The sequence below is a fragment of the Centroberyx affinis genome, unplaced genomic scaffold (genome assembly GCF_046629955.1).
Source record: "Centroberyx affinis isolate AG114_WGS23_722 - 3 ecotype Tasmania unplaced genomic scaffold, CSIRO-AGI_Caff_v1 ptg001162l_1, whole genome shotgun sequence".
NCBI classification, from domain to species: Eukaryota; Metazoa; Chordata; class Actinopteri; order Beryciformes; family Berycidae; genus Centroberyx; species Centroberyx affinis.
In genome coordinates this window covers 258,401-283,165 of record NW_027279693.1, presented here as the reverse complement: position 1 = coordinate 283,165, position 24,765 = coordinate 258,401, and the positions used below count along the sequence as shown (strand labels likewise).

At 41.8% G+C, this 24,765-nt stretch overlaps 1 gene segment (V, D, J or C); it reads right to left on the bottom strand.

Annotated features, from left to right (window-relative positions):
- Positions 1-18,693: 18,693 nt before the first annotated feature.
- Positions 18,694-24,765, bottom strand: part of LOC139648126 (Ig kappa-b4 chain C region-like) — a 50,742-nt gene continuing 44,670 nt past the window's right edge. The window contains 1 exon segment of the C gene segment in view: positions 18,694-19,028. Within this exon segment, the coding sequence occupies positions 18,694-19,028 (335 nt within the window).

Sequence of the window (24,765 nt, the reverse complement as noted above, 5' to 3'; positions counted from 1 at the left end):
GGGCAGCTTGGAGGAGGTTTTAGGGCCCAGAGCCGTGCTGGAGAAAGCTCTGTTGGTCTCTTCACCCATCCTCCAGCAGTATGTTGCTCACCTGGTGGCTCTGAACATAGCCCAGCTGGTCCCAGATCAGCTGTCACCCAACCAAGACAGACAGGTGAGTGAGATGAGTTAAACTTACTTTCAATTAAACTTAATCCTGTCTAGATTTGTATATGTTTTTATTTTATTCTATTTAAATTTTGTTCGGCTGACACATTTTAAAATGCATGACATGAATAACATAAAACTGTCAAGTATGATGACAAAAATGATTCAGAATTGTTTTCAGAGTGACAGTTTTGCAGTGGAAGCACTATGTTTGTAGTCACGTAAACATTTACATTTTACACTTACATTTTCAAGACTTAAAGTGTTTGCAACAGTAACATATGCTTAAATTCCTACATCACCAACAAGCAACCAATAGTGACAGTTCAAAGGTCAGAGCCATGGTGTCCTGACAATGGCTATCAAACTATTCCTGTGATCTTAGAATGATGATCTAAGACAGAGAAGAGGGAGGAAAACTATGAAAAGAAATCAGAGAAATGCAAGCTGAGGAGAAAAGTTGAAAAGACTTTGAAGTCAGTTAGTTCTAATATAAAAGCTGATGAAGTAAATGCAAACACTTACCAGCTTGTGATTTGACAGAGTCTGTCGGCAGCAGACTGCCTCCCTCTCCCTGCTACACTCACTGTCAGCAGTGAGCTAGTGGAGGATCTGCTCATCCAGCTGATGCTGAAGCTCCACCCACTGAACGGCTTTGGTACCAGACGGCTGGATCAGCAGCAACTTCTGGCCTTGTGCCTCCATGTAGGTGTACTACTAATACTACTATTATTACTACTATTACTAATACTGCTGCTGCTACTGCTACTACTACCCTTACTACAACTACTACTATCTAACTCTGTTCTTCTCTTCTCTTCTTCGTTGTGATCACCTCTCCTCTCCTTGTCCAGATGAGTGCTGTGACTCTGGAGACCCTGCGGAGAGTTCCAGGCGTTGCCGTGGATACCACTCTCCCTCCTCCACGGTGTAACACCAGGAGAGCCGCTGTGTTGCTCCAGAGCCACCTCATGAAGACCTTTGGATCATCTATTCAGGTACAACTGGATATCAGTGACAATCGCATCCCATTTGTTGGATATGTTTTTCATGCAATAGTGTGAGCACATGCATTTTCAGAATGGATTGTCCCAGTGGGAGTTGAACCCCTAACGCCCTATCTTGACAAAATACTCCTAAAAATTGTCCTTGGTCCAAATCTTTCTGGACTGCCTCTCACAAACATGCCTGGTCTGTTGATGTAGGTGAAGAAACTGCTGGCGATGAGAGACCCTGCTCTCCTCTGCTCAATCCCGCGTGTCATCATCGAGGCCGTCCTGACTATGTACCAGCCAGGCGGGCAGGCCGAGCTGTCAGGTGCTTCCAACCAAGGTGATCAAATGGAAGAAGCTATGGTCATTTATTGCTATACATCCCACAATACCTTGCACTTCATGCAATAGGTGTTCTCGACACAACCAGATTCACGTTGTGGGGAGGAATGGAGGTCTGGTCGGTCCCATGATTTTTTTTTACTTTAGAAATACTCTCCACTATGACACTGCTTCACCCCTCCTTGTTCTCTGCTCCCAGTGTTATGACACTGCCTGACTGATCCTTCTTTTCTGCTCTTAGCACCCAGGGAGAGAGATGAGATGGAGACCAGGCTGTTCTCTCAGCTTCTCCCTGAGTCTCTGCGGGAGAAAATGTTCCAGCAGTATGGAACTTGGATCCGGCGCACCAAGGTCTTCCAGAAGGCTCTGCGCAGGATCACTGACCAGGACGTCCTGGAATACCGGAGCAGAGTCACCAAGCCCCGCTCGTCCAACAGAGATGTGGTGTGGGTGGACGGCACTTTCTTTGTTGGTGACGACTACGAGGAGGTGAAGACGCCGACCAGCTCGCTAGCCAAGAACCCTCTGGCCCTCGACTGCAGCCTGGCTGCCTTCATGAAGCAGTTCCCGGAGACAGAACTGTTTGCAGAGACCAAGCCTGTCACTGACGGACTAGACAGTCGGTCTCTACTCAGTGTCCAAGGAACTGCAGGAAGGAGAGGAGACCAGGGGTTTGTGTATGGCTTCAGATCTCTCCAGTCTTCTCCTCCCCAACCACGGGCTGGTGACTCTACTCCTGTCCAACCACTTCTGACTACAGTAGGTTTACTTCAGCTAAATAAAACAGTGTGTAAGAAAGTGTTTGTGAAACTATAGGTTGGGACCCCAAACTTGAACCCTTAAATTACAGGCCTGTTTCTACTGGCTCCTCACATGCCAACAGTACCAACAAATTTATATTAGTCCAGGTCAAAGATTACAAAGCCCTAACTACCTAAGCTCCATCTGCACTGGGTTCAGGTGAGCCAACCAAAATCTTATGTTCTGACACAGGAAATAGCTGTGGTGCAGGAGTCTACCATCAGATGCATCCTGGTGGAACTTTTCCGAGGCAGAGATGAGACTCTGTACCGGCCGCAGAACCGCACCTTTGAGGAGGAGATGGTGCAGCACATCCACTTCCTGCTGCAGAAGGATGCGGCCAAGTACCAACACAACAGAGTCTTCCTCCGAAACCTCGAACGCCTCACCGACCCCGAGCAGGAGGTTTGTTTTGATTTCATTTGGGGTTAAAACAAAAACATCAAATTTTAAAAGGAACATGAATTCACTTCAAACTCACTTCACTAACAAAACGCAACTCAATATCAGGAAGATGTCCCCAATATTTTGTACATTCAGTGTATAAATTCAGTGTATAAACTCACCCACTTTCTCCTCCCGCAGATCAAACTGAGCCTGGATCTGTCCTGGCCCCTCAAAGTCGTTCTGTGTCAGGCCATTCCTAACGTCTGGCTGAGCAGACAAGGGCTGATGGAGGATCCTCAGTTCGCCTTGCTGGCCTGCAGCTTCGTAGCCACAGAGATCCTCAACCACCTCAAGCCCTCTGTGAGCTTCGCTGAAGGCACCAAGAGCGGAGATGAAACCCCGTTCAGCGTCAACATCCCAGTCCAGCGAGAGGAGGAGGAGACAGAGAGAGCCCAGACCCTGCTGGAGCTGCGTCTGCAGAAGGAGCGCAAGGAGAGCAGGGAGGAGTTCTGGAGCACAGAGCTGGAGGTGAGCCGCCATTCAAAGCAACATGTTCTCAAAGTCACAGTCTGCAGCACATGGTTAGTGTTAAACCTAAGGCATACACTGAATGGACAAAATATTAGGGACACTTGCTCTTTTCATGAAGTACGCTGATGAGGTGAATCCAGGTAAAAGCCATTATCCCTTATTAATTTCCCTCATTAAATCTATAGCAAGCACAATCTGACATGTGGATTGTGGGGCTTCAACTCAATATCAGGAAGATGTTCCTAATATTTCCTACATTCAGTGCAGTTTTACTGCAAAGCTAAAACTCCTTAACCATGGTACTGTGTAAACTGTAACTTTCCTGAAACACAGGCCATTTCCTACTGCTATGGTATGAACATGATGCTCAGAAACAATGCAAAAGGAAACATCAGCTTTAGCTTTTCATATCAATTTACCTCAGAGAAGAACAGACCAACCGTCCAGGTACAAATAAGATCTGACATTTTGTTTTACTCGACAGGTTGCTCCAGTGACAACAGAGCTGAAAGAGAAGAAGAAGAAGAAAAAGTGTCTCTCTTGGCTCTGTGGCCTCTTCAGGCGCAAGAGGACATAGACAGACACACACACACTTTGTATTGTTGTATTATTGTATTGTATCGTTGTATCCCAAACATCTCTCTCTGACCAACTGAGAAACCTCACAGGATGAGGAGCCGTGATTTGCCTCCATATAGTGCTTGGCTGTGGCATATCACCATATCACCAGTTGGATGGCTGTTTTGTGTATTTTGACAGATGACTTATTTTGATCAACATATGCACAATAAGCCTGATTTGCTGATGCTGCTGATTGCTGCTGATATATCAGTAGAACATTGTGTTTTATTCTTGTAATATTGTATTGTATAATTGTGTAATTGTTCACAAGATTGTAAACCTAGTGAACATTCTCAGTGAATATACTCCCACCTTAACATGTCAAGGTGATACGATGATTCTTTTTATTTTCTATACTTCTTCACTTCAGAGCTTTATTTCTTTAAATAAAATGTTTCCTGAATATCAGCTGTGCCTTCAACTTTTCTGTGATGTTTTGGTCAAATTGGACCATTTTCATGTTTACTATGTAATAACTAGCAGATTATTTCTCATGTTTACAAAAGGTTTCATGATAGTTTCAGCATAGGGTTTTTAAACACAAAAACCCACTGTCACCATTCTGCTTGGGTTTGGAAAATAAATAAGCCACGTTCCATATATACATGAGTCTTTATCACTCAACTTTGACCCAGAACTTTTATTTGCAATGCAATAACACCAAACCCTACTCCATACATATCGCAAATATCTGTGGTGACAAAGTTGTCTTGTCCCTCCTGTTCGTTTAAATACTTCAGAAAGTGTCCCGTTTACTCTAATTCTTATTTTGGATGTTGATACATTATTTTTAACCATGCAATAAACTTTTCATAAAATCCAAATGCTTCGCACGTTTCAAATATAAATGAATGTCAAATTAGTTGACAGTCTTTTGGTGCTCTGACACTTTGGTTAAATCTAAAGAATTCAAATGAAACTTCAGTCCCTTATCATTCCTATCTGTTCCTTTATAGAGATTTTTGGCAATATTTCAGAGAACGTGTTGCTGTTTTAGATTTTTCAGATTGGTACTTAGAGTTTTCATCCTTCATTTTAGAAATTATAGTTCTCTCCTTCTCTTTTTTTTAACTTAAATGCCAAGAACTTTAATGCTTTAATGCTTTTGGACTGCTATCGTAATACGTTTGTCTTGTGAAATATTTTTATCTCCTATTTTTTCATGTATGTTTTGCAGTCTTCCTACTTGTTTTTCTATTTCAATTTTTTACTTTTGTGACTTTTTTTTTTCAAAATGGCATATGCTATTATTTCCCCACGTATTGTGGCTTTAGCAGCTTCCCACAAAGTAATGGGTGTAGCTTGTCCATTGTCATTATTCTGAAAATATTGTCCCATAGCTTACCAAATTTTATCTTTAAAATTAAAATTTGTATGCTTTAGTAAAGAGTTATTGGTAACGCTTTAGATTACAGCCCGCAACATACAGTGTAATCTTTTGTACTAACGGTGTACCAGTACAGTACGTACCAATACATATATGTAGGTACAGGGGAACAAGATGTGAAGTTATGGAATAAGGGGAATTTTGGGAGGAATTTAGTTAGTTATTCTATTTTTTCAGGGTACAGTATGACCACAAAACTGAGCAAAAATCTAGACCTTTCAGGGAAGATGGACTGATGATTTCTGCAGCACTTAATATATCTGATGTGATTTTATTTCAAAATGACCTTATTACCAACACACAGGCAAACTACATTACTCCTTTATCATTTTGGGGTAGACCTACTTAAAATAACTACGGGGTACATCTGTGCGTTTACTTCGGAACAAAGGTCCAGGGGACAGTGTGTTGGCATGGATACTGTTGGCCTCTGAAGACTGTCAAAAAAGCAATGAATAAAAGTCAAAGATGAACGATGAAGGTGGCAGGATTTATTTAAAAACAGGATTATAGAAAAATCACACAAGCAAAAACAAGAGGTAAAGATTAAAACAAATGGCATTAAAAGCCTGTGTGTAGTAAATCGTTTTTCTATCCTGATGGGAGTGTGGGAGTGGTCTCTTCTAGGATGACAACGCTCTGACACTTTATTAAGACCTTCTATTAATCTCATGTACATGAGGATCATTTAAATAGTCAATGCTCCCAGCACTGAGGGGGAAACACCATGATATGCTCAGGACAGCTACACTTCACTGACTCTGTGTGTGTGTGTGTGTGTGTGTGTGTTTGCATATCTGTCCTGCCTCTCTGCTCTCCACCCGTTAAGAGGCCAGTGTTGATCAGTGGCTGTCCAGGCCTTTCAGAGACACTGACACGCCACCAGCACAATGATGATGTCACAGATTCTACTGCTGGGCACCCTGGGGCTCCTTGTTCAGGGTGAGACTCTCTTCTGAAAACTTTGTTTCAGGATGTAACCAGGTTTACCAGAATGATGTTCTGCTATGATGGAGAAACACTGAAACAACCAGCATTTACCTTCTTCCATCTATTCTCCATGTTAAAGAAATGATACTCTTCTGTTTTGAAATTGATCATCTTTCTCCAAGTTGTATTTGTCTCAATAACCCTTCTCCTCTGTTTTGATATTTTTCAGATTCATTAGCAGAAATCATTCTGACTCAGTCTCCTGAATCTCAGTCTGTTGAACCAGGACAGACTGTCTCTATCAGATGTAAAACCAGTTCAGGTGTTAGTTATCACCTCCAGTGGTACCTTCAGAAACCTGGAGAAGCTCCTAAACTCCTGATTTATGATGCAACAACACGTCAGTCTGGGATTTCAGATCGTTTTAGTGGGAGTGGATCTGGGACTGACTTCACTCTGACCATCAGTGGAGTCCAGACTGAAGATACAGGAGTTTACTACTGTCAGCAGGATAACAGCTTCCCGTTCACACAGTGATACAACGTCGTACAAAAACCTCCCTCAGCTGGAGAGGAACTGATCTGACTCAACAGCTGCACAGAAACTAAAATAATTTATTTACAGTGTTTACTGTTACAGTGAGTCTTACAGTTTTAGTCAGTCCAACATTATAAGGATTTAATTTCAACTGTCATGAATTTGAACTCTTTCCTTGAGATTATGAGGCATTAATACTTAATTAGTGATTTTAGAAAAATATATTAATAATAACTGAAACAGAATAGCTGAAACATACTGAATATATTTCCAGGGGCGGTTTTAGTGATTTGGAGGCCCCAGGCAAAGACTAATGTGTGAGGCCCTTCTCCATTTTGCTTAACGCAATCATAGCTAGTGAACAAAAACTATTTGGAGGCAGCTCTTTTCAGTTATCAAAGCCACAGAACTAAAGGACAGACCCAAATGAGAATTCTAACTGTTCTAACTGAAGAACTGCAAATGACCTTCAGTGTCACACACACACACACACACACACACACACACACACTCAGTGCTCTTCATCTGATGCATAGCACCGCGACTGCTAGGTGTGGAGAACAAGATGAGGGAAGCAGGAACAATACATGGCTCTTGTACATATGAGAATTGATAACTGGGCCGAGGTGCTATGAAAAATGTCCTTGTGAGATATTACGAACAATGAGCCTCATGCAAGAACCACTCGTACGAACAGATTCGTTCTTAAATCACTCGTACGAGCGTATTTACAATTTTCTCTTAGGTAAGAACAAAATGTAGGAGTGGTCCAGACCTGTCGTACGAGTCACGTACAATTAACCTGCCGTTCTCCAAAGCAAAAACGCAAAAAACTTTGTTGTTGACTAATAGATTGTATCTCTGTCACTTTGAAGAAATTTTGAGTTTGAATATACAGTATAAATGACACTGTAATGTATAATCTTGTTGAGATTAACTACAGTGGTTATAGTCACAGGGAAAATAGCAACCTCATAAATATCCATAGTAGCCTATAAGTGTGCTCAATACAAAGACAAAACAAAAAGGTTAGATTGTATTGGGGAAAATACATTATAGATGGAGATGAATCTGATTTAGGCTATTTTACTCCAGTTGATAACGTTAATGTGGGTTATTAAAGTGCAAGTGAATCTAAATTTTAAAAAGAGAAGAAATGGCTTGGTCTTACCATTAGACTCATGCATAAGCCTATATCATCACATGCTGCAGCAGCTTGCAAGTCGCTGTCCAGGGCGACATCCTCCTCCTGCCACATCCCAGTTATGGCAGGTATAGGCCTATTCTTTCATCTGTCTGTGTAAAGGAGAATTCCTCCTGGCCCTCCTGTTGCAGTCATGGGTCGTCTTGCTTTTTGCATCTAATTTCATGTCAAGCCATTTCTTTTTTTATTTCTGTGACGGTGCCCTAACGACAAATCACTATAGTCCTATAATATTCCTATAATACTCCGATAAGGACTTAGAGTGTCTGTGATACTCACTAGGGAGTGACCATATCATGGTATTTTCGTCTTCTGTAGTATCACTATAATATTCCTATAGGGAATTATAGATTTGTTGGGATATTTATTTAGTATTCATCTAAAATGTAGAATAGGAATACTATGCCTATAGTTGATTTCCGTAAGGGAATGCACAACAGACCACACTGCATTGACAGCACAAGTTATTTTTTTCCCATTCCTGGGCTTTATCAGGGCCTTTGATTCCACTATTAATTATATTAAATATTATATGCTTTGGTTGACTTATTTCTGATAGTAGGATTTCGGTCTCAGAGTTGGTAGACTTCTCTTTAGTGTTCCGTGTCATTTTTATGAATGAAGCTTCCCGACATATGGGCCGGACCCCTAACTTTATATGGCATTATCGGGGCGTCAATTATGCGAATTTATTTAGAACAGGTGGAATTAAAAAAAAGATAATAATAAAAAATTCACGAGGCCCTTTGGCGGACGAGGCCCCAAGCAATTGCCTACCTATGCCTTATGGTAAAACCGCCTATGTTCCGCCTATGTTCCACCCTCTCAAACCAAGACTGGGAAGACTGGTTCAGTCCAAACACAAACACACACTTGACTTGTTGTGCTCCATTCAGCCTCAGGTCAGAAAACTGGACAACCTTTAATTTTTGAAGACATCTTCTAGCTTTTAATTGGAAAGGGGGACACATCAAGGGTATCTGTTGTCACCACTTTTATTTGTCTCAGTGCTTGAACCCTTTGCAGACAGAACACACACATGTAAATATTTCAGTGGTCAAAACTGGAGGTTTTATATGTTGTTTCCCTTTATGCTGACGATATCCTGCTTTTTAATTCTAATCCTGAAATGTATTTTACAACTTTTGTAGATTTATTACAAAGACTCAGCATATGTTCTAGATAGAGTATAAATTTGGAAAATTCAGAAGCCTTACCAATAGAACACTTTGGTAATTAGGGATTATTGGGTTAAAACATATGATTGTCTATCTAGGTGTAACCATACAGAGAAATTTGAAAAAGAATACATGAGAGCAATTTTGCTGCAGTCATGCAACCAGTGATAAGAGATAAAAATGAAAATGGCCTCCTTTCATCCTTACATCCACAACTAGCTCCTCCCTGTCTTTAGGATACCACTGGTAAACACAGTCACTGTCATGTTGCTGTCACAGAGTTAATGAATAATATAATAAAAAATACACATGGACACATGGATACCATGTAAACACAGCTGATTTGGTGAATAGATCTTTATTGTCTTAACATATCAAGAATATTGGCATACCGCGAGCAAGAAAACATTACTATTTAAAGATGTAATGAGTCTGGTGACAGAAAGTGAGGAGAGAGAGAGAGAGAGAGACTACAGTGCTGAGTGCAGACTGAGAGCAGTAGCAGAGTAAAACCAGTAGCAGAAGTCCCAGTGAGTCAGGTCAGGACTGGGAACACTGGTCTCTCCTCAGTGTCTCCGAGAGCGGAGACTGGGAGCCCTGGGTGGCCTCACAGGTCACAGAGCCCACCTTCCCCCACTGGTCTGCAGAGAGCCTCAGGGTGCTGCTCCAGCTGTAGTGGCCGTCCTTCTCCAGCACCCCGGGGCTCCTGCTCTCCTCCCAGCTGCTGCTGCTGCTGCTGCTGCCGTCCACCTTCCAGGCCAGCCTCCAGTCTGAGGGGAAGCCCTTGTTGGCCAGGCACATGAGCGTGGCCTTCCCCTGCTGCAGCTCCACACTGGAGGGGGGCAGCACCGTCAGGGTGGGACGGACATCACCTAGGAGACACCAATCAGCTTAGAGGACAGGAAGGCTGCAGCTGTCAATCAATCACCAGGCGGTTTGACACCTTTACTGTGTGAGAGTCCATTTTCCCCTTTAAGGAGTTTCTGTCAGATTTTATGCTCCACCGGTCACTCACTCACACATTGTTTCACTTCCCTTTAAGAAGCCTCTCATGCATGAGAGCATCTCAGCATATATTTGCTACATTTTAAAAATTTCCTCCAAATTTTCAATTTTCTCTAACTGAATTTTATTTAAAAAGTGAAAAATATGAAAGAATTAGATTACCAATACATTTTAAAATGTTCTATGAAATAACTGGAAACCGGTTGAAATAATGGTCAAAATATAAATGTGTACTAACACATGAATTGTGTTGAAGAAAACAGTAAAAAAGCAGGGTTTAAAACGGCAATTGGAATTAGCAAACTGTCAAAATAATGTTAAAGTACACTATATATGAAAGCATGAGATTTGGCTACATTTTCAAATTTTCAGGTATATAGAAACGCTCATTACTTTAGTTTTAATTTGACTTACATTTACGGTAAAACTGAGAAATTAAACAAGAACCTGCCAAACCATTTCAAATTTTTTCTAAAACTTTTTCTAAAGCTCAAGCTGTTGACTTTTGACAGTCCTACAATGTGTAAAGAAAAGTGCAGTAAAGCAGCTGTAAGTTAGACTCCATGGTTAAGGAGAGAAACAGAGAAAAGGACACTATAAATCACAAGATATTTATATCTACTTAAAAAATCCTGACACAGCAATGAAAGCCTTAATAAATAATATGATGTTGAAAATTTGTGCAAGCAATTTTGGAACAAGTCAGGCAGCTGTAAGTTAGACTCCATGGTTAAGGAGAGAAACAGAGAAAAGAAAAGGTGACTATAAGTGATGAAAATCAACACAGTGAATATTTAAATGTACTACTAACATTCAGACACAGGAGTAAAACTGTTGATAGATGATATGATATTTTATATTTGTAAAGAAACTTACTTCCAACATCCAGTCTGCTTCCTCCACCAAAAGTCAACCACAATGATACAAACTCATTGAGCCGCCGTACAAAAACCTCTCACTCTAGAGAGACACGGCTCTCTCACTTTACCAGACAAAACTAAAACTACAATGCCTCAAAATGCAACATTAAACTAAGAGTTATGAATACATGCTTTCTCCTCTGGCCCAATAACTTATAATAATTAGATTGATCATTTGGATTACATTTATTAACTTTTTCTTTCACTGGTGAGAGAAAACTGATATTAGAAAAATTATATAATAACATGGAAAGTCAAATATTTTGCTCTAAAGTGCATCGCATATGCAAAAATTTAAAATGTAGTTAATAGATTAATAAAAAATATTAGATAGGTGAACTTACTTCCAACATCCAGTCTGGTTCCTCCACCAAAAGTGTACCACAGTGATACAAACTCATTGAGCCGCCGTACAAAAACCTCTCACTCTAGAGAGACACGGCTCTCTCACTTTGAACAAAACAAACTCACCAAAATTATTTTCAGTTCATAAAACTTTAGCTAACTGATGTAATAACAAGCTAAACTATCAAATTATTCACCGAAGTTTCAACTTTAGTCTATTTTTTATTTGTCTATTGTTAATTTTATCTTGTAGTGATATTGATTTCTCTAGCAGTAAACTATAACAAGACATGAGATATCCTTGAAGAAAATTTGTTTATAGACATCAAGCCAAATCTACATCAAATTTTGCGTGAATACATTGTTAATGAAGAGTTTGGTAAATTGATTGATCCATTTAGAAACAGCATCATCACAGTAATCCAAGTCCCTGTTGGAGTCAGTCAGAGCATTTCCATAGAGAGCCACTTTGCATCAGCAGCACCATGCTCCAGTGCTCTGGGAGAGTTTATAGTCCTGAGAGTTGAACACTGGATGACTGACAGCTGTCCTTCATGACAACAGAAGCCACAGAAATCCTCCTCATCAAAACATGACTTTGATCTCCATCCTCATCTGGACTCTCCTCTGCTGCTGCTTCACAGGTAAAGTCCAGAGAATCAAACTCCTCTCCTCTATGAACATCCGTCCCTCTGAAATGAAGCGGAGAAAACCATGACGGTGGTTTATGTTTTTGTCTCTGTATCCTCAGAGTCCAGAGGCCAGATCACAGTGACTCAGCCTGGAGCAGTGAGCTCTGCTCCGGGAGGCTCGGTCACCATCAGATGTCGAACCAGTCAGCCGGTTCATGTTCATAGCAGCTCCTACCACCGTTTAGCCTGGTACCAACAGAGAGATGGAGAAACTCCTAAACGGCTCATTTACTACGCTAGTTCTCGAACATCAGGGATTCCAGCTCGTTTTACAGGCAGTGGATCAGGGACTGACTTCACTCTGACCATCAGTGGAGTCCAGGCTGAAGATGCAGCAGTTTACTACTGTCAGAGTACCCACAATATCAACAGTCAGTATCCGTCTACACGGTGATAAAGCATTGTACAAAAACCTCCCTCAGTCACACTGAACAGAGACTGAACTGACTGCTGCAGCTGGAAGCTACTGCAGGCACTGATACAGTTCACTGAGGACACACATACACACACACACACACACACACACACACACACATTCATGCACACACACAAACGGCATGGTTGGTGAGAATTTATTATGTTATTCATAGTGTCTCTACCAGTTTGTCTTCTGAACTTAAAACAGCCCACCTCCCACCTCAACAACCTGAAAGTGAAGAGGACAGTTCCAGTGAAGAATCCCAATCAGACCATGAAAAGCACAACAACATCTAGCAAAGTAAGCTGTCCTGATGCCGACCCCCAAACCACTGCTGAATGATCCAAACAGCTTATCCACGCTGGTCCTGGAATATCTGGACTGTCAGGATCCAAACAGATCAGGATGATCATTCAGTCAACTGGATCAGGAAGCCTTGTTTAGATAGAGGAAAGTCAAGAGAGTCTTTTTCTTGAAGGAAGGGAATAGTTGGGTGAACACATGTATCTATTGTACAGACACTGAGTCAGGCCAGAAGAGGGGAATGTGGTGTGAGACTGTAGAAGGAAACCTTGGCATCAGAAAATAAAGACAAGCCACTGGAAATACAGACAAGCACCAAGAACAAGGAAATATGTTGAAAGCAGGTTGGGACATTTTACTGACATGGTTAAATAATAAATAATATTAAACTTCAAACAAGAGGAGACCTTCAAATCCTATTGATACAACATATAGTAGGGAGGCGGTCCAGGTCAACAACATTATTAAGCAGAATTGGGATATTGTATATAGCGACAGTACTCTATAAGTGTTAACAGAGACTCCAAGGCTCAGCTTTAGACAGGACCCTACAGTAGCTGACAAGCTAGTGAGGAGTTACCTGCCAGCTTAAAGTTATGGGGATGTTAGAGGGCTGATAGACTAAAAAGACTCAAAGGGAGACTCACTGAATACACTCCCTACAAGCCACCACTTACCCAGGGCTTAATGAACAAACTGACTTTCCCCTGTTCTTTAGCCATCCTGCCTGTTGTAATTCTATCAGTAAATTGTCCCAAGCATTAAGCTGTCAATAATGAAGCCAATTAGACTTCTGTCTTTATTCTCATTGGGTGTGTGTTGCTATACTTTGAGTGTTGCTATACTCTGTCTCTCATAACTAAGAGTCAAGCCAGAAATCCTGGCGTTATCCTGGATTTAAATTTCAATAGCCACATCAAATCGGTAACTTCGTCAGCTTACTACCATCTAAAAAATATTGCAAGAGTCAGATGAATAATGTTTCCAGTAGATTGGATTACTGCAATGGTCTGTTCACAGGGCTTTCAAAAAAAGCTCTTCAGCAACTCCAACTTATTCAGAACGCCGCTGCCGAAAACTAGGAAATACGACCACATTACACCAGTTCTAAAATCCTTACACTGGTTGCCAGTCACTCAGAGAATTGATTTCAAAATCTTTCTGCTTGTCTACAAATCACTCTGTGGCTCTGGGCCCAAACACATCTCTGACATGCTTGTGCCATATGAACCTTCTAGGACCCTTAGGACATCTGGGGCTGGCCTACTGGCTGTCCCAAGAGTAAGAACAAAACACGGTGAAGCAGCGTTTTGTTATCATGCAACACAGACCTGGAATAACCTCCCAGATGATATTAGACAAGCCCCGACTCTGACCACTTTTAAGTCAAAGCTAAAAACTTTCCTATTTTACACTGCCTTCTCTATCCTGTAATGGCTAAAAACTTATCTTTTCAGCTTAGCTTTTAAATAGCCTTCATTTCAACGGTTTCTGTTCAGGATCCCAACAGAGCTGACACGGGCAAGTACGACTTTTCATTGGTCTTGTCCGGGTAATGCTTACTTGGACATGAGTGAACACTATATGTGGGGGGGACAGAGCTTCACCCTGTATGATTCTCATCCATCTGTGGATGGTAAAGTGTTTGACCAAGAGGAGAATCTATGATTCTTGTCTGCCTTAGGCAGTGAGATCTGACGTAAATATCAGATCAAGAGTAGAATCAGGAAGGACAGGGGAAAAGAAAATTACAGAAAAACATATGGGTTCACTCACAATGTGCATCTAAAAGTGGGAGTATTGTGTTCTTTTATCCATTTCACTTGAGTTGAACTGCACTAGTTTACTTTAAGTCTTTTGTATCTCTTGTCTGCACTTTTTAATTGTAAATCTTTTATCTTTACTGTATTTTTATTACTCTGTAAAGCACTTTGAATTGCCCCAGTGTATGAAATGTGTTATGCCCAGTCTAGGGGTGTCTAAGACACAACATGAACAAGCCCCATCTTCCCCAAGTCCCAAGCAGCCACAAAGACAAATAGCTCAATATAAAGAAAGTGGGTTTATTTACAAGGTTAAATCATGTAGATAGAGCTTGATTTAACTTCAGGGTGGACAAAGGCCAACATAACAAACAAAACAACTCTAACTGGGAAGTAACCAATGTAAGCTCACGAAAACAAAGAAAACCAAATGACAACAACTTACCTCCCTAACTAACATAAACATGAGAAAATCAGGTTAGCCAAACTGGCAGTCCACCCCTACTAGCTCCAAAAGAAGGGAACAAAACCATGATCAGACATCATCAGCTTCCTTTTCGATGGTGCTATAGTTTAGCTGATGTTTGTTAAACTTTTAGTTTTGAAGTAGCAGATAGGATGGCAATGGCAATGGCAATGGCAATTTATTTTTAAAGCGCATTTCATTACAAGTAAACTCAATGTGCTTTACATTGAAAGACAAAAAATACAGGCATAAAACATGAGAACAAAGGTAACATGAGCAACATAAATATAAGAATATAAGCATGAGTAAAGTGCTGAAACAGAACCAATGAAGCATACACAAGTGCCACAATACGAGTACACACACACACACACTTGCAGCTTGTTCCAGAGAGCAGGACCACAGTAACTGAAGGCACCCTCACCAGACCTGGATCTAATTCTGGGTACAGCTAGAAGACCTCTGCCTGATGACCTGAGAGACCTGATCGGGTTATGATCAGTGAGCAAATCAGAAATGTATTGAGGAGCCAAACCATTAAATGCTTTATAGACTATTAGCAGGATTTTGAAGGTGATTCTGTATTGTACAGGGAGCCAATGAAGAGATTTCAGTAGCGGAGTAATATGTTCAAATTGCATTTTGAATGAGCTGGAGCCGTCCTACAGATTGTTTAGATAATCCTGCAAACAGAGCGTTACAGTAGTCTAACCTGCTTGAGATGAATGAGAGTCAGTTTGAGATATAAATGCTCTAAGTTTTGATATATTTTTTTAAGTGATAAAATGCTGTTCTAGTGATATTGGTAATGTGATTTTCAAAATTGAGATCAGTATCCAAAATAATGCCAAGGTTTCTGACTTGCTCACTGTGTTTCAGAGACAGCGATGCCAAGTGCGAGTACATTTTCTCTCTCTGATTTTTAGGACCAACTATGAATATCTCAGTCTTGTCTGAATTCAGCTGTAAAATGTTTCTTGACATCCAGCAATTAATATCGTCAATACAGTTTACCAGTTTGTTAACAGGGCTGAGATCATCAGAGGAAAGTGAAATGTACAGCTGTGTGTCATCGGCATATGAATGGTAGGATATATTATGTTTCTTTATGATAGTACCAAGCGGGAGCATGTATAGATTGAAGAGCAGTGGCCCAAGGATTGACCCTTGTGGAACGCCAGAGAAAATTTTTGTTTCTGCAGATTTAAAACTACCTATTGAAACGTAAAAGCTCCTGTCCTTTAAATAGGATGAAAACCATAGAACAGGACCCGCTAAGCCGACTGAAACATGAAGCCTTTGAATTAAAATGTTGTGATCAACAGTGTCAAAGGCAGCAGTGAGATCAAGTAATACTAAAATCGAAGTTCTCTGTGAGTCGCTGTTGATCTTAAGGTCATCGATTACTCTTATGAGAGCTGTTTCAGTACTATGGTTCGCTCTGAAACCCGATTGGTATGTATCATATATATTGTGAATTGAAAGATATTCGTCCAGCTGTTTGTATACAACGTGGCCTGCTCGTCTTCCTGCAGGAGAACAGCACCTGTGCCGCATGCACTCGCATCTACCTCTGATTTGAAAAGGCGGGTGAAGTCGGGCGCAGCGAGGACGGGTGCACTACACAGCAAAGCCTTAGCTGATTCAAAAGCAGCCTGGCAAGCGGGGGACCAAACAAAGCTTCTTGAAGGACTAGCAAGTCCTGTGAGAGGAGCCACCGCATCAGAGACATTTCTGAAAAACCCCCGATAATAACCGCACATTCCAAGAAAACGATGTAATGCTTTTTTTGACTGCGGGACTAGGAAATCCATAACCGCTACCGGACGCACCTGCCCTTGTCCCACCTGTTTACCCAGATAGGTTACATCGCCTTTGCCAAATTCGCACTTTGCGAGGTTTAGGGTAAGGGAGGCCTTGCTGAGACGGCTGAAGATGAGTGACAGTGTTTCTAGATGGTCGGACCAGGTAGAGGAGTAGGCGACCACGTCATCGAAGTATGCTTCACAATTTCTCACTCCATCCAGAACGTTATGTATGAGACGCTGGTTGGGAGCGTTGCCCAACCCAAATGGCATAACGGTATATTGGAGGAAATTATCGGGTGTGAGGAAAGCGGACATTTCTGAGGCCCGCGGCGTTAAGGGAACTTGCCAGTAACCTTTTAACAGGTCCAGCTTGGTTACAAATTTAGCTGAGCCTACTCCGTCTATACAGTCCTCCATCATAGGGAGAGGAAACGAATCGGGTCTTGTGATGGAATTGACTTCTCTGTAGTCATCGCAGAAACGAGGAGTGTTAAGACTAAGACTAAGACACAGGGAGAGCTCCACGCACTAGTACTGGGAATAGCCAATCCATGTTCAATAAGATAGCTCACCTCTTGTTGCATCATGGCCCTTTTGGTTGGATTAACCCTGTATGCATCCTGCTTAATGGGTTTATGGCCCTCCACATCGATGTCATGAAACAAGACAGTGGTTTGTCGGGGATGGTAAGAGAAAAGTAACAAATTATCCTCAATCAAATGAATAATATCTGCATGAGCAGCACCGGACAGATGAGCCAAGAAAGACTCCAAATTACTCAGTACTTCTGAATTTCTCAACCGAGCGACTGGCATCGAACCACCCTTCACACCCTGCCACTTCTTTCTTCAAACCCCTTCCTTCTAGGAAGAGGTACCAGAGCATTAGCTGTCCAACCTCACGCCTCCATATGGCTCCTACACAGAGACTGTTTGTCACCTGAATGTGCAGGCTAGCTGATTTTTAATGGAAGTATTAGAAGTCAGGTAAATGAAGGGCCTTTGTAAGGTCACTTTATTAAAGGGTGGGCACTCTTATTTTACTCAGTAGTTCTCATATTGCATAGTGTAAGGATAATGTGTAGGTGTGGATTTGGCACATGTGTTTTTGTATGTATGGTATGCTGTATGACTGTTATCTCATGTACTTCATTGTCATCTGTGTCTGTGTCTTTGTTTTTAATGGAGCGGCATCAAGGCAAATCCTCTGCCTCCACTGACCCCACCTATTGTTTTCCCTGTTCCTCCAAGCTGCCAGCATGGACTGGCCCAGAAATGAAATAAAATACAATAAAATAAAATGAAATAAAATAAATACACTGAGCAATAAAATAGAGCATTTCCATTTTAGCAGCATCTCTTCAACATTGAACTGTGATGTCACAGGGCACAATGGAGAGCTGTAGGGTCGTATGGGTTGGAGGACTTGTTGATAAACTTAACACAGTCAGAAGCCTTACCAATAGGACACTTTAGTAATGAGGGATCATTTGGAGATTTTGGAGATTCTGGTAAACGCAGTCAATTTCATGTGGCATTCACTGAATTTATGAATGTGTGACAATGCATTACATAATCCCATCATTTCTTCTCAAATCAATTTTATAAAATTTTTATAAAATCCTATAGTCACTTTACCCTGAGACGAGTTCAGTCAAGTTAGTTCAGTTAAGACAGCATCATAACACATCTGTTATTTTCATAATAATATCCATGGAAACACAACTGATTTGGTCAAAACAACTTTATTGTCTTAATATATAGAGAATATTGGCATTACAGCGAGCAAGAAAACATCACTATTTAAAGATGTAATGAGAGAGACAGAAAGAGAGAGAGAGAGAGAGAGAGAGAGAGAGAGAGAGAGAGAGAGCAGTAGCAGAGTGAAACCAGTAGCAGAAGTCTCAGTGAGTCAGGTCAGGACTGGGAACACTGGTCTCTCCTCAGTGTCTCCAAGAGCGGAGACTGGGAGCCCTGGGTGGCCTCACAGGTCACAGAGCCCACCTTCCCCCACTGGTCTGCAGGGAGCCTCAGGGTGCTGCTCCAGCTGTAGTGGCCGTCCTTCTCCAGCACCCCGGGGCTCCTGCTCTCCTCCCAGCTGCTGCTGCTGCTGCTGCTGCCGTCCACCTTCCAGGCCAGCCTCCAGTCTGAGGGGAAGCCCTTGTTGGCCAGGCACATGAGCGTGGCCTTCCCCTGCTGCAGCTCCACGCTGGAGGGGGGCAGCACCGTCAGGGTGGGGACGACTCGACCCACTGAGAGAGAGAGAGAGAGAGAGAGAGAGAGAGAGAATGAAACAAGTGCATGCAAGTGAAAATAAACTACATCCTGTGGATTGCAGGCACTCAGATGAAGAAAATGGAGAGGAGGGGAGGCTGCTAGTTCTGAGCATTTTTCTCACAAGACTCAGTAGTAGGAGAGATTGGATGAAACTGATCTTCAATGTTTCACTTCCCTCTCTGAGCTCAGGAACTATGAAAACAGACGGGCATCATTACTGAACCATGGCAACAGACAGGTTTCACTAGTGAAGATAAAAAACACACACTCTTGCTCAAATGCATACATTTTAAATATCAAACTGAAATGTCAGTGTTTGATCAGTACAAATTATGCACTGGAGCAAGAGTGTGAGTCTTTTTACTTTGTATCTTCCAGAACTCTTTGCTGAAACCAGTAAGTTGTAAGACATGGTGTGTGTTTGCTCTACTCATTTACGCAGGTTTCACTAATGAACCAGGGCAACAAACAGGCTTCATGACTGAAAAAGGCAGTTACAGAAATGGTTTTGTCAACTCACCTCATTACTCCTTGTACTACAGTATGTGATTGAAAATAAATGATGTAATAACAAGCTAAACTATCATATTATGCAGCAAAGTTCCAACAATAATCCTTTTTATTTGTGTATTGTTAATTTTATCTTGTAGTGATATTGATTTCTCTATCAGTAAACTAAAACAAGACATGAGATATCCTTGAAGAAAACTTGTTTATAGACATCAAGCCAAATCTACATCAAATTTTGCATGAATACATTGTTAATCAAGAGTTTGGTAACTTGATTGATCCATTTAGAAACAGCATCATCACAGTAATCCAAGTCCCTGTTGGAGTCAGTCAGAGCATTTCCATAGAGAGCCACTTTGCATCAGCAGCACCATGCTCCAGTGCTCTGGGAGAGTTTATAGTCCTGAGAGTTGAACACTGGATGACTGACAGCTGTCCTTCATGACAACAGAAGCCACAGAAATCCTCCTCATCAAAACATGACTTTGATCTCCATCCTCATCTGGACTCTCCTCTGCTGCTGCTTCACAGGTAAAGTCCAGAGAATCAAACTCCTCTCCTCTATGAACATCCGTCCCTCTGAAATGAAGCGGAGAAAACCATGACGGTGGTTTATGTTTTTGTCTCTGTATCCTCAGAGTCCAGAGGCCAGATCACAGTGACTCAGCCTGGAGCAGTGAGCTCTGCTCCGGGAGGCTCGGTCACCATCAGCTGTCGAACCAGTCCGAAGGTTCATGTTTGGAGCAGGGGCTTCTACAACTACCACCGTTTAGCCTGGTACCAACAGAGAGATGGAGAAACTCCTAAACTGCTCATTCACTCAGCTAGTTCTCGAGAATCAGGGATTCCAGATCGTTTTACAGGCAGTGGATCAGGGACTGACTTCACTCTGACCATCAGTGGAGTCCAGGCTGAAGATGCAGCAGTTTACTACTGTCAGAGTTTCCATGTTATCAACAGTCAGCATGTGTTCACACAGTGATAAAGCGTCGTACAAAAACCTCCCTCAGTCACACTGAACAGAGACTGAACTGACTGCTGCAGCTGGAAGCTACTGCAGGAACTGATACAGTTCACTGAGGACACACACACACACACACACACACACACCTATACTGTGTTCACATACACACACAAACCGACACATACACACGACTTGTTTGGTGAGAATTTATGATGTTGTTCATAGTGTCACGTCCAGTTTGCCTTCTGAACTTAAAACAGCCCACCTCCCACCTCAACAACCTGAAAGTTCCCCCAAATGAAGTTCAAGTTCAAGTTTAAGTTCATTTTATTTATAAAGCACACTTAAAAACAACAATTGTCGACCAAGGTGCTGTACAAGTATACACAAAACAAAGGACCTAAGGGAAGTGGAGGAGAGGAGAGGAGAGGTGAAAAAATAAATAAATCAATATTAAAAATAAAAAAGGAAAGTTCGGGGAGATAACTGCCGGAAATCTATATAAATCTCTTCCAGAAGGTTTTGAGCAGAAATAAATACTTAATAAATAATAATAAAAGATAGTTTTTTCCTTGTATGTCTTCATTCTCTCTTGTGCACGCATATAATCCTAAAAGCATGAAGTTTCTTGGGACTGCCAACTCCCACACACTGAAGCGGGAGGCCAACACCAGCCTTATAATCAGCAAGGCCCATCACAGACTTTTCTTCCTGCGTCAGCTCAGTCAATTTGCTGTGACCCTGGAAGCTATGGTTCACTTCTACAGGGCTGTCACTGAGACATGGTATGTCAATACAACAGCTCAAGAGAGGAAGCAGCTGGAGAGAGTTACAAGCACATCATCTAAGATCACTGGCTGTGAGCTCCATATGCCACCTGTATTCACAGGGAGAAACTGTCCACCAACCCTTCACACCCTGCCACTTCTTTCTTTAAACCCCTTCCTTCTAGGAAGAGGTACCAGAGCATTAGCTGTCCAACCTCACACCTCCATATGGCACCTACACAGAGACTGTTTGTCACCTGAATGTGCAGGCTAGCTGATTTTTAATGGGAGCATTGGAAGTCAGGTAAATGAAGGGCCTTTGTAAGGCATTAGGTCACTTTATTACAGGGTGGGCACTCTTATTTTACTCAGTAGTTCTCATATTGCATAGTGTAAGGATAATGTGTAGGTGTGGATTTGGCACATGTGTTTTTGTATGTATGGTATGCTGTATGACTGTTATCTCATGTACTTCATTGTCATCTGTGTCTGTGTCTTTGTTTTTAATGGAGGAAATGAAATAAAATAAAATAAAATAAATACACTGAGCAATAAAAATAGAGCATTTCCATTTTAGCAGCATCTCTTCAACATTGAACTGTGATGTCACAGGGCACAATGGAGAGCTGTAGAGTTTAGAATCTATGGAATCAGAGTTTCAGGTCCAAGATGCACCTTGTGTGTCAGTTTACATGGATTCCCTCTGCGTACACACCACGTCTTCAAGACTGCCATTGACTGTGTTTTCACCTTGTTGTCTGCTGTTGCTTTGAGCGTGCATTCACCACTTACTTATCAGTAACCACCTTCTCCAAGACCCTGCAAAGGTAGGATTTTTTTCACTCACTTATCTAATTTCACTGCTTAACCTGTCCTAAGTGTCAGTGAAATGTTACATGTTACAGTTTGTTATATTGTCACCAAATGAAACACTATGGCTAGACGTACACTGCAAAGCTCAAATTTGACACTTTTTCCTCTTGTAACACTTAAATTTGATGTTGTAAGAGGGAAAAACAGGTGAAATGGGATAATTCTCTGTGTAGATAGCAATGTATTGGGATCAGGATCCCAAAAGCATCCTAGCAGCAAGATGCTCTTGGTTAATACTAAAATGCTTTTGGGAAACCAGGCCCTGATCAGCCTCACATGGGGGAGTTACAGCTTTAATATGAGTCTGCTGTCAAGGCTCCTGCTGCATTTCTTTGAGACCTCAAACATTTCACTGAGCTATTGGTGTCTTTCTCTGTAGTAATATTGTACTATAAATGAATAACTTGAATAAATGCTGTATCATACCATGCTGTATGTTATTTTCCATGGTGTTCAGGTTGCCTTGTCGAGATCATGGACTACAGTCCCTCTGAGGTGGAGAAAGCTGAGGCCCAGCCCCACACCAGGATCCAGACCTGGACGGAGCTGGTCCACAGCTACTCCCTCAAACAAGTCATCTCCCAGCTGACAGTTCAGGTACATTATCATGGATGTGTGTTCAATGTGATATGAAATGAGAACCTTTGAATCCAAAGATAATCACAAGATGCTCCAGTAGTTACAGTTCAGGCTTCTGCAGAATTATTTTATTACATTATGCTCCAACTATTAAACTTATTGACTTATATTACATGTATAGTTGATCAAATCTCACCTTATGTTTTTGCTCCCTCCCTTGGAGAGATACACAGTACATGCATGCTTCCCCTTCATTAAATCTTTATGGTTGAAACTCAAGTTGTCTCATGTTGGTCTTCAGATCAGCCCTTGTGCCCCTGAGCCTGTGGATTGTCTGCAGGCCCATGGCCTTCTGGACACACAGCTCCTCCTCTCTCCCTCCTTCCCCTGGGTCCAGGTGACGGAGGAGAAGCAGGAGGCCAACTGTCTCCTCCAGCCCACTGCGCACTACCAGGTGACTACTGTACTGCCGGCATGTTCAAATGCTGCAAGTGCAGGAGGAATCCCCTTTAATGTGTTGAAAATATTATGTCAAAATACATTGAATGACAAAAATAAAATGCATTGCAGTGTAAGATCAACAGCAGGCCTATATGTTGCCATCATATTATATCTAAGGTGTATATTTGCAGGTGGCCAAGTGCGTCCTGGGCAGCTTGGAGGAGGTTTTAGGGCCCAGAGCCGTGCTGGAGAAAGCTCTGTTGGTCTCTTCACCCATCCTCCAGCAGTATGTTGCTCACCTGGTGGCTCTGAACATAGCCCAGCTGGTCCCAGATCAGCTGTCACCCAACCAGGACACACAGGTGAGTGAGATGAGTTAAACTTACTTTAAATTAAACTTAATCCTGTCTAGATTTGTTTATGTTTTTATTTTATTCTATTTAAATTTTGTTCAGCTGACACATTTTAAAATGCAAGACATGAATAACATAAAACTGTCAAGTATGATGACAAAAATGATTCAGAATTGTTTTCAGAGTGACAGTTTTGCAGTGGAAGCACTATGTTTGTAGTCACGTAAACATTTACATTTTACACTTACATTTTCAAGACTTAAAGTGTTTGCAACAGTAACATACGCTTAAATTCCTACATCACCAACAAGCAACCAATAGTGACAGTTCAAAGGTCAGAGCCATGGTGTCCTGACAATGGCTATCAAACTATTCCTGTGATCTTAGAATGATGATCTAAGACAGAGAAGAGGGAGGAAAACTATGAAAAGAAATCAGAGAAATGCAAGCTGAGGAGAAAAGTTGAAAAGATTTTGAAGTCAGTTAGTTGTAACATTAAAGCTGATGAAGTAAATGCTAACACTTACCAGCTTGTGATTTCACAGAGTCTGTCGGCAGCAGACTGCCTCCCTCTCCCTGCTACACTCACTGTCAGCAGTGAGCTAGTGGAGGATCTGCTCATCCAGCTGATGCTGAAGCTCCACCCACTGAACGGCTTTGGTACCAGACGGCTGGATCAGCAGCAACTTCTGGCCTTGTGCCTCCATGTAGGTGTACTACTAATACTACTATTATTACTACTACTACTAATACTGCTGCTGCTACTGCTACTACTACCCTTACTACAACTACTACTATCTAACTCTGTTCTTCTCTTCTCTTCTTCATTGTGATCACCTCTCCTCTCCTTGTCCAGATGAGTGCTGTGACTCTGGAGACCCTGCGGAGAGTTCCAGGCGTTGCCGTGGATACCACTCTCCCTCCTCCACGGTGTAACACCAGGAGAGCCGCTGTGTTGCTCCAGAGCCACCTCATGAAGAGCTTTGGATCATCTATTCAGGTACAACTGGATATCAGTGACAATCGCATCCCATTTGTTGGATATGTTTTTCATGCAATAGTGTGAGCACATGCATTTTCTGAATGGATTGTCCCAGTGGGAGTTGAACCCCTAACGCCCTATCTTGACAAAATACTCCTAAAACTTGTCCTTGGTCCAAATCTTTCTGGACTGCCTCTCACAAAAATGCCTGGTCTGTTGATGTAGGTGAAGAAACTGCTGGCG